At 39.3% G+C, this 13,715-nt stretch overlaps 2 protein-coding genes across 10 annotated transcripts in view; one reads left to right on the top strand and one right to left on the bottom strand.

The window, feature by feature from the left end:
- HMBOX1 (homeobox containing 1) overlaps positions 1-6,972 on the bottom strand; it is a 196,402-nt gene extending 189,430 nt beyond the window's left edge. For 7 of the 8 annotated variants that reach the window (XM_032592873.1, XM_032592874.1, XM_030312688.1 and 4 more), the window contains exon 1: positions 6,665-6,951. The gene's annotated coding sequence lies outside the window, so the exon portion shown is untranslated. Of the gene's footprint in view, positions 1-6,664 lie in introns of all 8 variants that reach the window. The other variant, XM_030312693.2, reaches the window with a different exon arrangement.
- A 379-nt stretch (positions 6,973-7,351) lies between these two features.
- The window catches only part of INTS9 (integrator complex subunit 9), a 102,936-nt gene continuing 96,572 nt past the window's right edge, over positions 7,352-13,715 (top strand). Inside the window, exon 1 of one of the 2 annotated variants that reach the window (XM_030312687.1) lies at positions 7,352-7,472. In XM_030312687.1, coding sequence (XP_030168547.1) covers positions 7,431-7,472 — 42 coding nt within the window. In that variant the 5' untranslated portion in view covers positions 7,352-7,430. The remainder of the gene's footprint in view (positions 7,473-13,715) is intronic. The other variant, XM_030312686.1, reaches the window with a different exon arrangement.

Genomic DNA, 13,715 nt, shown 5'->3' with positions numbered 1-13,715 from the left:
GACCAGAAAGTAGAGACCTAATCTTTTATACATACAAACTTACATTGTCAATAACATAGTGAACTCACTTAATTGACATGCTGTCAATTAAGACATTCTGTTTCAGAAATGGAAACTTAAAATGGAAGTAACTACTAACTTGTACTCTTGTAAATAATTCCTGTTTTAGGGAAGACAAGGTGGATGATGGCTGTGTTGCATTGAAATAAAAGTAATAGATTTATTTTTAAATTATTATACTTTACTAAAAGAAAGTACTTTTTTGAAGGCAAAAACTAAAAAATATTTTTATTTAACCTTTAGACCTACCACCTTTGGAGGAAAATGAAGTTTATTGGAAAAGAGGATACAGAATTTCAAATAAATACATCATGCCATCTTTCAGAGAGGTCTTCCTCAGACAACAGAGTGTACAGCAATATTCTTGTCCTGAATGGTTCTAAACAGCTACTATGTAAAACTAAACATAGGCTATCTTTGACTCCAGAAAATGGATTTTCAACCAAATAAGATAATATTCAGAACAGCTACTTTCAAGTTCTCCACGATGAACAATTATGTTCCATGAATGTATATGCCCAGCTAAATGACTGCAAACTACAGTCATAATTAGCCTCCTACAAAAATTACATTTTATCTGGACTGGTACCTTAGCTATCATCTTGCTGCCTCTATACCATAGTTTTGGGTAACATTTATCCTTGTCTCATTTGGTAAAAACAGAACATTCTTTCTCCTCCTTGAGAGGAATGAGACCCAAATATAAATTGCCATATGTGTATCATCTACCACTTTGGAAAATCAAACTGAAGCAGTAGAAATAAACTAGCCACCCAACCTCAAGTATAAATATTAGTACGTAAATAAAACAGATGTTTGTCAAAGAAGCTTCCAAATCCCATAATGCAACTACTCAACTGTCTCTATAGCCATGTTAAAAAAACAAAAAAAAAAAAAAAAAAACTGAAATAGAGTAAGAATTTGGATGTGTGGGGAAAAAAGTGAAAGAAACTATACAGATTTAAAGGGCTTTCATGAAGTTAGGTAAGAAGATGAATAGGTTGGATTAGCAAGGGGGAAACTATGTTAGAAACATAAAAATGTATTAACAAGGCAAAAAAATAAACTTTGAATTGTCTGAATTAGGCAATAATCTAATACTGCCTTTTATTTAGAGAGGAAAAAACAGAAGCCAAAGCAACAGAATATACTATCATTCTTTATACAGCAATAGGTTTTAAAGTTCACAATTAATTCCTTACTTTTGAAGACATTACTAACAATTGCAACCCTTACAGACTAATAATGTACCCCACCCTCCTTATCTATGCTAAAGAGTGCCTGTTTGGCCTACCAGTAGTTTGGCATGGCAAAGGCATAGGGTCTGGAGTTGATAATGATAAAATACAAGGCAGGAACCAGAACACAAAATACATGGAATAACATGATAATAATAATAGTTAACATTTATGATATGCCTGAAGTATTCTAGGGACTTAACAGCATTCTAAGGGCTCATGATAATCCTATAAAGTGCGGACTGTTTATCCCCATTCTACAGATGAGGAAAATGAGGAACAGACAGATAAATGACTTACCCAAAGTCACATAGCCAGTAATTAGCAAAGCCAGGACTGGGACACAGGTGGAATGACAGTTTAGATTTATTTGAAAGGCTGGGGAGCCACTGAAGGATTACAGGCAAAGTTACGGCCAACAATCAAATTCACATTTTATTTTAGCAAGATCACTCAGTAGGAGTGAAAAATGACTAAGAAAAATAGTGAAAGTAGTAAGATTAGTTAAGAGACTGAATGTGGCAAGACAGAAATGATAAAGGCCTGAATTGAGGGAATAGCATATAATGAAAAGTGAACTGATAGATACAAAGGATATAAAATCAACTTGATTCTATGACTGGATGTGGAGAATCAGAATAACTCAAGTCTTGACTGACTAGGCCCCACCCTACCGCTTCACATTTTAATCACACCACTACTGTATCAAAATCTTAAAGCAGATAAATTTAGTCTCGGGTCATCTTCATTTCAGCAATAGCCACAGCATTTGACTTTCCCCTTTCTGAAAACTGTAACTATATACATTAAAATGACTGCCCCTTGGCAACACCACACTAATTGTTTAATATGTATGCAGTAAAGAGAGCTATTAAATGTTTTTGATAAACCACACACAGACTATCACTGAACATAAAATACAGAGAAGCTACTGAGAATATGTGCAATTTAGTAAACATTCTTATCTAACTGGCATTCTAAGTTGTAAAAAAACCTAAATGCCCTCTGAATAAATTAGATTCATCTGATCATTTATAAGGAAGGGTCTATAGACACCTATTGTAAGATTCAAAAAAAGTAAATAACTCATAACTTCGAAGCTAAATATAGTTTTTTCTCCTTTGAAAAATGAAAAAGCAAAAATAAAACTGCTATCCTTACTTATACCCCAAGTCAAGGATCTGTAAAGTACTGCATCAGAATTATAATAACTACTGGAAAAACTTACTGTGAGTTCAACCTTATTACCATTGTAAGGGTAAAACTATGCTAGAGCCACAGACTTCCAGTAACTAAATGCTCTTGGAAAGTGTCCAAGACATGTTATAGTAAATTTCCAACTTGTTTCATCTAAGATCAAGAAAAGCAAGTTATCTAAAGCACTGGATTAAGTTTAAACAGTCTCTAACTAGAAGTTATACCTCAAATAATCAGAAAAATCTTTAGTTATGTTGGGCCCTAAGACCTGTAAGGGTCAGGTGGGGAGACAGCTGCACTTAGGAATCTAAGTCACCTACTAATTAATACTATTTTGAGAAAAATTTCAATACCAATAGCTTCCATTTTGAGAGAAACAGATTTTGGCAGAATCTGTTAAAATAATGCTTTATAATGATGCTGAAAATCTCCATAGTTCCTATCATGTGGACAGCATATGGTGGTAGTTACTCTGGTTTCTAGTTTGAGCCACTGTTTAGCTTCCTGTTATCTATGGTTCAGATTCCTTTTTTACAGGCTGTATGTCTCACAAATATACACCAATTTCATATATAAACAAACATAATGGTGCTTTATGTGAGTGCATATGTAAATATAGCTATATGACACTCTAGACAAGCTGTGATTTCCACTCATAACAATTTTTTTTATAAATTAAAGTTCTACTAAATTGAGAAGCAAAACCCAGCAGTTAAAGAGAAAATCCAGCCAAAAAGCAAAGGGAGCTACAAAATTAACTCTGGAAGCCAAAAAAACTAAATAAAGCAGGTTCTCAAAACAAACAAATTCAACACATTTTCACTGAGCACTTTCTAGTTACCTATAAATGTTCACATTTTTAAAAGGCTGAGTGGTACACCAACTTTCATTTATGAAAAATGACACCCTAGGGTAAATTTCTAATTTCCAAGAGAAATACTTCAAGTTTAAAGATCTGCAGACAAAAATAATAGATGCAAGAGCTGCAAAGAAACGAACCAAAAAAGCAAACATGGTTTTACAAGAAACACGGAAGCTGTCTGCAACATTTAAAAGTGGATGGACTGAAAATAACATACAAAAGACCCCAAAGAACAAACTTAGTATAAGTATCCCCAATGTGTTCAACATCTACTGAAACAAGCAATGCCATTTCAACACGTTCCACAAAAACAGCCATAAACTGGTTACCTCTATTTTTTAAAAATGATTAACTTATGAGATTTGTTGCAATATATTTTATAATTTACCAATACTATTAGTGATGCTTCAACTATGGATTTGTGCTAAGAAGAGTGAAATCTGTTCATACACCAGTGAAAACGAAGCCTCACCAAAGACATTCAACATAAAGCTGACCCCTAAAGGCTCCCTGATGCACATTTGCAACCACAGTATTCATGATATGCAATACACTAAACTAGCAACAGATTGGTTAAAAACAGTTTGGATTCTCAACTTCCCATAATACGGCAACATTTTTTAGAAGCAATCATATCAAATAATGTGTCTTTCACAGTTACAGGATGAAATTTTAAGCTGGACAGGCACCAATGCCCTGATTTTCTACTTTTTTCATAAACCATATGACTTCCACACGCTGACAGTGTTTTATGTTTTAACCTGCAGTAAAGGCTTTACATCATTTTAATGCTCAGTGCTTAAATGCAACAGAATCACCTCCACTAAATGCAAGGAATAGGTTTGGTTTACCTTTAGTGATTTCAACCAGACTACTAGTCAGAAAAGTTTAATGAAAGCTTTTCCAGTAAGTAACTTTGCATTTCCACGGAGAAAACAAAAAGAAAATCTGAGGTAGGGAAGGTGGGAAGATAATATTTTACCAACTCTTAACATTTGAGTTTTTATTTCTAAAATAGTACTGAACATCTAAAAACTACATCTAAAAGGATATCTTTCAGCAAATGTATACTCTATTATATAATTATACAGGATTTTCCTCCAGTTTTGGCAAAGTAATATTTCAGGTTAAGATAGAAGATTAAAACAAAAAATTGTGGAAATCCTAGTCTGGTAACAAATCAAAGGTTCAGCCTTGTATCAACATAGCCTAAATTTGAGATTTAAAAAACACAAGTTTTTTTTCTATTCAGGTCAATCTAAATCTACATACTACCTCATATTTATAGTCAGCTTATCTGTGTGAATGATCAACTGCAGAAATTTCAAATCTACGTTATAAGACATACCATAAAACCACATATTATATCTATGTGACTTTTCAGTTTTTATGGAATCTGAGGTCCTTTACTCTTAGGTTCAAGAATTGATCAATTTGGAGCCAATATGTAAATGCTTTGAAGTCTCAACAGTTAAAAGAGCAATTATGCCAATTCCTTTAGTCATGTAAAGGTCCATTACACACACACACACACACACACACACACACACCTGTCACAGAAGGGTTAGTGGAAAATTTTCAATTTTGGACTGAAAAAACTACAAATATACGGTCTTAAATTCTCCTGGTGTAATGTTATTAAATATTAAAGACTGTGAGAAAAAAAAAGATGTTGCAATCCTCTTGCCTTTATAACTCTACTTTAAACTTGAGAAAAAATCAGAATTCAAATATTCCAATTCACCTAGCTCTAACAACTTAGTTGTGCAATTTTAAAATCAGTTTAATGCAAAGCACTTCGATCCTGATGTGACAATTACCTGTGGCATAAATGCAAAATAAAAACAAATGCAAGTCCTCTTCATCTAATGATGCATTTTATAGCAAAACCACAAAAAGCACAATCATATTAGCACAAACTAAACAAACAGGCACAAGAGGCATCATGTCCATCCAGGAAAAGAAATGTAGCATGCCAAGAAAGAAAGGACTGAAACAACGAAGAAGGGAAGGAAGAAGGGAAGGGAAGACAGAGGTTTCTATACGTGAAGGATCCGAGAGAAATGAACTAGTCACATCATTCTATCCTATTAGATACATAAGGGTTTCTTAAAGCTTCAGGGTAAAAAGCAGCAATCACTTTACACCATTCAAACTTTACACAGTATAGTATCTTTCATGTCAACTGCCTTCCATCCTTCACTCACCCAATGCTTCCTCACTCTTCCATACGAGCTTCAGACAAATCCGAAACAGAACAGGGTGGGGTAGAAGAAAAATACAAGCAGCGCTTTTCTGCTACCCCCCCGCCCCAAATAATTTTTAACAGTTTTCCTACTACGAAAATAAGTCTCCCTATCTTAAGATACACAACAGTCATTCTATGTCCTTAGTAGACACACAGAGACGCATACACATGTCAGCACTCCAGACCCCCACAGCACGCCCCCGAACCTTAAGTAATGTTTATTTCATTTAACGTGAAGACGACAAGATACATCTACCTACTGTTTCGGGGTGAGGGTGGGTGGAGGACTCCTTTCAAAGTAGCCCCAATAGTGTAACCAAAACACGGTTCCGGAATAAAATATTAAGAACACTTTTCCTTTCCCACCTATCTATGGACTTAAGGATGCAAAAAATCCATCTCCAAACCACCTCATTTCTAAAATTCTTCAGCCCGGAGTTTGGGGTGGAGATTTGTCCAGGGGAGGGGGCGGAGGCGGGGAGAAGTGTGAGCCGGCAATGGGACACAAACGAGTTGCTAACCCCAGCTACCCCGCACCACGTCGCCAGCCCAGAGGTCCAGGACTCGGGACCTCACGCACGCTTCTCTGCCCAGGCCCAGTTAAAAGCTATGACTCCAGCTATCTAACTTCGTATCTACAGACATTATTCGTTACTAACACATCACACAAGTACACGTCACACAGTTTAAAACACACTTATAAACCCCAAACAAATCCACACACCTCAAATTCAGCTCGCAGTTTCCCAACTCCAAACAGGAGACCCACCTCCAGGATTCAAACCTTCCGCCCACAGTGGAGGAAACCAGGAGAAAAGAGTTGGGAGCAGTCGACGCCTTTCAATTATCGCCCCCCACAAACTGCCCCACCCCACACCCTGCGTTCGGGTTACCCACTCGGAAGCCCCGTTTCCTCCCTCTTCTCAATCGGGCCGCTTAAGAGACCCATCCCCAGCCCACTCACTTTCTCCCCAAAACCCCTCAAAAAACAAAAAAGTGAAGAGAAAGAAGTGAGGAAAGAGACTTGAGGTAGTCCGGCTTCAAAACCGCTCGACTCACCTCAGAATCCTTGCTGAGTTCTCTCCGCCCGGCACAGCCCCCTCCCCAACGTCCCAGTACGAAAGGCTGAGGCAGGGAGGAGGGAAAGCGGGAGGGGGAGGGGTGTCTTCCGCGTGGGGCGCCAGTCGGGAGGGGACTGGGGAGGGGTTGAGGGCCGGCACAGGAAGAGAGAAGGGGGAGGGGAGGCCCCTATCTCCCAGTCTCCCCCTGAAAACCTCCCTTGTCTCAATCACATCAGACTGACTGTCTTTGTCTGGCTGACAACCGCCATATTGATATCAACAGCCCCGCTCCCACCTGCTGCAGCCAGGCGGCCCTGGGAGTTGTAGTTCCTGCCTCCCTTGAGTAAAAGCTCGGAACTTGGCATCCAGAGGCCCCAGGGAACTACAGATCCCGGCAAGTCCCGCGCCCATCTGCCTTCCCACAGGGAGGAGGGGAAAGGGGCGGCCAGAGCCATGGGGACTACACATCCCAGAATACCGTGGGTCCCAGGCCGGGCTAGGGGGCATGATATCATGCTGGGGTGCAGAGGGAGGATGAATTGGCGGCGGGGATGAATTTGAGCTGACCGAGGGAGGTGTTGGAGAGGAATGGGACGAAAAAGAAAGATGACCACAGTTCCCATGATGCACGGAGGAGAGGACTACATTTCCCATCATGCCCCGGGAAGGGGGCGTAGAGAAAAAGAACTGCATGTCCCGCGATGCTCTCGGCGGGCTAGTGGCAGAGATTGAACCGGAAGACGCTTTCTGCGTTTGAGAAGTGGATGTGTCTGGTACTGAGCAACCAAAAGTCCAATATGAAACTGGTGAGTCTCCGCTCCTAGGTCAGAGGGCAAAGGTGATGCCATATCCTTTTGGACTTCGTCGTTTCCACTTTGGGAAGGGAAGTAGACAGTGGGGTGGACCAAGGAAAACTGCTGTGTTGAGGAGGTTTGAATCTTATTCCCCCGACTCTTCACCCCCAGCTACCCGGAGATCTTATCCATCCATTAGCGGGTCCCTTTGGTTAAAGACGTTCACTCTGTCGCATTTCTTCTACAAACTAAAGTTGGGCTTTACGAGCCAGGGTGGTTTTGTTTCTCAGCTGCCACGTGAGTGTTGTAATAGGTTAACTTCTTTCATGCTGCTTACACTTGATTAGCGTTTTTCCCACCGTTCACGTGCTTTGGTTAGATATGAGTAGAGTAGAAAATACTGAGCAGAGGGTAATCACTTATTAAATTTTGTGTTATAGACTTTTAACTGCCCTAGGAATTCAGAGAGGGACAAAGTCAGGGTGTGATCTTGGAAGATTTGAGTCTTCAATCCTGTAACAGTGGACTGAGGAAGTATTAAGGCATTCCAACCTAGGGACTGCATGAGCCAAGGTTAGAGGGAACATGCCGGTATATCTGGAGAAGTCTTTGTATCACAAAACCCAAATACTTGGCATACAGAAAAGCTTCCAAGACCTTTATTTTGGGCCATTTTACTCATATTGTGTAATCTACCTAGTTTATTCTACCTGTATGGAATTAATAGCATAATTCGGTGTGAGATACTGTTTCTCAACCTTTTAAAATTCCTGTTCCTGCAGCCAAGTATTGTCAAGCTTTACTTTCTGTGATTTTTATACAAAAACAAAAGGTTTGTTTTCCTATTGAACATACTTTCCAAAGCATGTGTGCCCATATGCGCACACCCACGCACACATACTATAGACATATACTCTGTGAAGTGTCAGTTGTTTTCTGAAAAGAAGTCACAGAAAGTATTAAAGTAGATTTAACTTCAAAACTGCTTCCATTTCAAGCTGTTTATGTAGGGAGAAGGGTACAGATCAGTAAATCTTGACTGTTAATTTGTTCCTGGGTCAGCATGTAAAAACATGTAAGAATGCAGAATTGAAGGTCACTGCCTTGCCCTAAAGAAGTATGTAATTTAATGAAGAAGACAGAAAAGAGGCAAAATTATAATGCATTATGATCATGGTAAAAGAAGAGCGTGTTCAGGGTTTGGGGAATTGAAAGGATAATGGGGTGGGAGAGAGGAGGGAGATAGACAAGACTCAAACTGATAGGAAAATGAGTAGGCCTTCCATGAAGAGGGCTCTGGTTTCAGGTACAAAGAAATTGCACTTAAGTGGTTGGAACACAGACCATGTTCCTCATAAAGGATAAATCACATTTGGTGTGCTTACTGAGAAGGCATGCAAATGTGAAACAATTTTTTCCATCAAAACTCATTTGAGTATCGGAGAGCCAAGTTTACATAAACTTTGGTTTGCTCATAATATCCTCCTGCTTAATTTATTTACAAATGTGAAACATGGGAAAAAGTAACTTATTTTTTCCTTTAAGAACCAAATACGCCTGGGGCAAAATAAATAAAGATTAAAAATTTTTTAATGTTTTTAATGTAATTTTTTTAATCTTTGAGAGAGACAGAGTGTGAGCAGGGAAGGCCAGAGGAAGAGGGAGACACAGAATCCCAAGCAGGCTCCAGCTCCAGACTCTGAGCTGTCAGCACAGAGCCGGACTCGGGCTCTAACTCGCGAACCGCTAGATCATGACCGGAACCGAAGTCAGATGCCCAACCCAATAAGCCACCCAGGCGCCCCTAAAAAAAATTTTTTTTGTTAACCAAAATGTGCCTCAAAGGAAGAGAAAGTGTTCTATCTATAGTCCCTCCCGCTTTACTTTCAATCCATGTGTTACATATTAAAACTCATTTGGTGGTTAGATGATCTTTAATGTGGAATTACTGTCAACATAGCAAAGTGGTTTCAAAACCATTGACACTCACTAAGACTTCTTTTGTGGGTCATGCCTCCCATAAAGTTGAAATAAATCATCTGATGGCCTAAAATTTTTAACTTTGTGCACTGCTTCAGGAATAATGTGGTAATAAGTCATGTTTTACATTTATATCATGAAACACAGAAATATATTTTATTGAGCACATCCATGTTTTTGAGATTATGACTTCCCAAAATACCCTCCCCATGCACAATCTGACCATATCTTGTTGATTCTCCATCTGTTCTTGAACAAGTCTGTTTCTCTCCACTCCCACTAATACTGCTTTTGTACTGGCTCTTTTCACTTGACACTTGGAATTCAACAATACCTTTTAACTGATCTCCCTGCATTCAATCTTTATTTTTCTTTTATCTTCTTCAAATGTTTATTTTTGAGAGAGAGAGAGAGACAGACAGACAGACAGACAGAGAATCCCAAGCAGGCTCCACACTGTCAGGGCAGTGGCTGACACTCAAACCCACAAACCCTGAGATCATGACCTGAGCTGAAATCAAGAGTTGGACGCTTAACCAATTGAGCCACCCACGTGCCCAGTCCCTGCATTCAATCTTAACTCCATCCAGTCTGTTCTTTACTCTGCATCCCAGAAGTTATTTTAAATTGCAGAGTTCCATGGGGCGCCTGGGTGGCTCTGTCGGTTGGGTGTCCGACTTCAGCTTAGGTCACGATCTCGTGGTTCGTGAGTTCGAGCCCCGCGTCGGGCTCTGGGCTGATGGCTCAGAGCCTGGAGCCTGCTTCCGATTCTGTGTCTCCCTCTCTCTCTGCCCCTCCCCCGTTCATGCTCTGTGTCTCTCTGTCTCAAAAATAAATAAACGTTAAAAAAAAATTTTTTTTTTTTTTAAATTGCAGAGTTCCATAAAACCCCTCAGTAGCTTCCTTTGCCCTTAGGATAGGGTCTTATAATTCTTAATTTGGCTTACTTGGTCCTGCAAAATATGACCCTGCCTACCTTTTCAGGCTTCTGTCTAGCCCTCATCTCCCTTGCTGTCCGGTTTCAACCGTATTGCACATCTTCCAGGTCCTTCAGCTCTCCATTGTCTCTGGGACTTTAAATGTGTTGCATCACCTACAACACTTTTTTTGCTTGCCCACTTTCTTCATATAGGTCAGGTCTTGGTTGAGCACTTCTTCAAGGATTCCTTGAATTGGGCACCCCTGTTATATCCTTCCATGGCGCATGTTCTTTTTGTGGCAGTTGTTGGTTTTACGTCTGTCCTCCCTCATATATTCCCATGGCCTGACACATAGTATGATGCCACTGAATAGTAGTTGAATAATTTCTGAAAGATTGTCAAGATCTGTGACTGTTGATAAGAAAAGATTAAGGAGTGTTTAAGTAGCAATTTGCTGTGTGCTGGGCCTTGCTATTTGGTGTCCCACTTACTCCTTTGATCTAGGTGATAGTATTCCCATTTTACAGATAAAAAGTCTGAGCCTCAGGAAGTGAAGTGGCTCAAAGTTACACAGATGAAAAAGTGGTAGAACCAAGATTCCTTCCTCAAGAGTCTGTTGTCTAATGAAAGCAGGGATTCCAGCACCTTTCACAATGCGTGGCATATGTTAGGTGATCTCTTGATAAAAGGAAGCCAGAGTGCGTTTTAAGCTTATTTATTTGAGAGAGCACGCGAGCAAGTGATAGGAAGAGAGAGAATCCCTGCACTAACAGCACAGAGCCTGACGTGGGACTCGATCTTAACAGCTGTGAGATCATGACCTGAGCCAAAATCAAGAGTCTGATGCTTAACGTACTGAGCCACCCAGGTGCCCCTGAAGGCTGTTTTTAAATTAGCTTTAAATGTGATTAAGTTAGATCTTTGAAAAAGATTACGGGTAAAGAAATCAAAGTTGGGAAACTTCCTTGATAATATAAAGGGCTCCATATCAGATCATACCAATGAGGTTGCGTGCTCAGGTTAGTTTTATACTGCTCAGTTTAGCCTCTGTAATACCATTTATAGTTCTCTTAACTTTACACATCACTCTCGTGGCTTTTCACGCACCCGAGGGAAGACCATGGATATCATTATAAAGTAATCCTTGGATATCTCCTCCCTAGAGAGATACTAACTCAAAAGGATCTTAATGACTGTCTACAATATCATGCAGTATTCAGGTGGCTTTATTTAACTGAAAAAATTTTATTGGCACCTTCAGTTAACCAGAATCATTTTTAAAGAACTGGAAAATTGGAAGTGTATCCTCTAAATCAGGATATTTTACAGCATGTTCTATTATTAGTATTAACGGCATAATTAGCTATGCCCCGATGGCCAATTCAGCCAAGGATAGAAACTGGAATTCATCACGGTCTTTAACAAGAACCTTGTGGAACAAAAAAATACTGAATACGTTGACAAATTGAGTTTGGAACATCATATCCAGGAATTTAGTCATTCAAATAGATGAAGATTAAAGTGAATGAATAAAAGAAGCAGTGCGCAAGAATGCAGCATGTGTCATACTTTTTTTTTTTTAACGTTTATTTATTCTTGAGACAGAGAGAGACAGAGCATGAACGGGGGAGGGTCAGAAAGAGGGAGACACAGAATCTGAAACAGGCTCCAGGCTCTGAGCTGTCAGCACAAAGCCCGACGCGGGGCTCGAACTCACAGACCGCGAGATCATGACCCGAGCCGAAGTCGGCCGCTTAACCGACTGAGTCACCCAGGCACCCCTGTCATACTTTCTATAGATAGTTCCAGACATGGAGAGAATCTTCTAGTTTATTAAGCCAACAAAGATTTATTATGCAACCACAGTATACTGGCATTCAAAGTTTAATACTTTCTATTTTAATTTTTACGTTTGACCCCAAAGATTGATGACAGGGAATTATTGGGATTTTGCTGAGGCACAAATTTGAATGTGACTTTAAGATTAGTGATAATCCTTAGTGAATGAATGAGCCTGATTACCTCAGAGTCCGTGGCTTTCTGTAGTTATTGTTGCTGTCTTGTTAAAGTTCTGAAAGGAAGGTTACTTATTTATTTTTTTAAATTTTTTAATGTTTGTTTATTTTTGAGACAGAGACAGAGCATGAACGGGGGAGGGTCAAAGAGAGAGGGAGACACAGAATCTGAAGAAGGCTTCAGGCTCTGAGCTGTCAGCACAGAGCCCGACGCAGGGCTCGAACTCACAGACCGTGAGATCATGACCTGAGCCAAAGTCAGAAGCTCAACCAACTGAGCCACCAGGCGCCCCTGAAAGGAAGGTTATTTAAATGCTTGTTATGCTATACTTTTTTAATTTGATGGAGGAAATTGTATGCTATAGTTGTATTTACAAATTAAAAAATTCAAGAAGGCCAGGAGATGTTCTTCAGTGATCTATTCTTTATACAAAGTACTATTTTCATTTGGGGGAAGGCTCAAACTTTTCACTCACCATTTCTCCTAGGAAAACAGATGGAGCAGAGAAATGGATTCATGGACTGTTCCCTGTGAAGGACAGATAAAATACCAACTGGAATTGTAGATGATCTACAAGATCTTTACTTGAAAGGGGCAAATTCTACCACAAAGTCAATGTAACAAATTATTAGGATGGGTGTGGTTAATCCTTACTTGGATCTGAGAGTGATATTTTATTTCTCCAGTTTACAGAATTGCAGAATCCTTTAGGCTTCTTAGAACTTGGGTGAAGAATAGAAAATCTCTTGCTATAAATTACCAACATTCACAATTTTACCAGTGCTTATTAATTCACCTATTTCAGACTGATTGTTAAAATGTCAACCTATTTCACTCTTTTCTATTTCTTTTTGCTGGTTGATTAGAGTGCCCTCGTGTGTCTTTTTGATGTAATATCATTTTGAGCTTCAGAAAGGTCATGTTTTATCACCACCTTGGTATTTGGTATGATAGGTGTTTTTCCTTTCTTTCCTCAAACTGAAAAGCAATATGTAACATAAGGCCAAGTCACATACTTTGTTCAGCAGTGCTGTGAGATAAAAACAGATATTTTACTTTGGGACATTTCAAAGTCATAATTATTACTGTGAATAAATCTTTTATACTTAATGCAAAGAAAAAAAGTGTACCAATCATAGATTTTTTTCAGCAATGATAGTTGAAAATAATGGTTGAATTGAAATAGTTATATTGGCTCTCAATGTAAGCATGACATCATTAGTGTTGCATATAACTGCAGTAGTACATCTGTTTTGTGACTGGTTTGCTTTGAGCACTCAAATCCTGCTACCATTGTCTCTGATGATCAGTAGAGTGTACTTGGCAGACAAAGGCCAGG

The sequence above is a fragment of the Lynx canadensis genome, chromosome B1 (assembly GCF_007474595.2).
Source record: "Lynx canadensis isolate LIC74 chromosome B1, mLynCan4.pri.v2, whole genome shotgun sequence".
NCBI classification, from domain to species: domain Eukaryota; kingdom Metazoa; phylum Chordata; class Mammalia; order Carnivora; family Felidae; genus Lynx; species Lynx canadensis.
The sequence above is the reverse complement of the archived record's forward strand: the minus strand, read 5'-3'. Positions and strand labels throughout refer to the sequence as shown.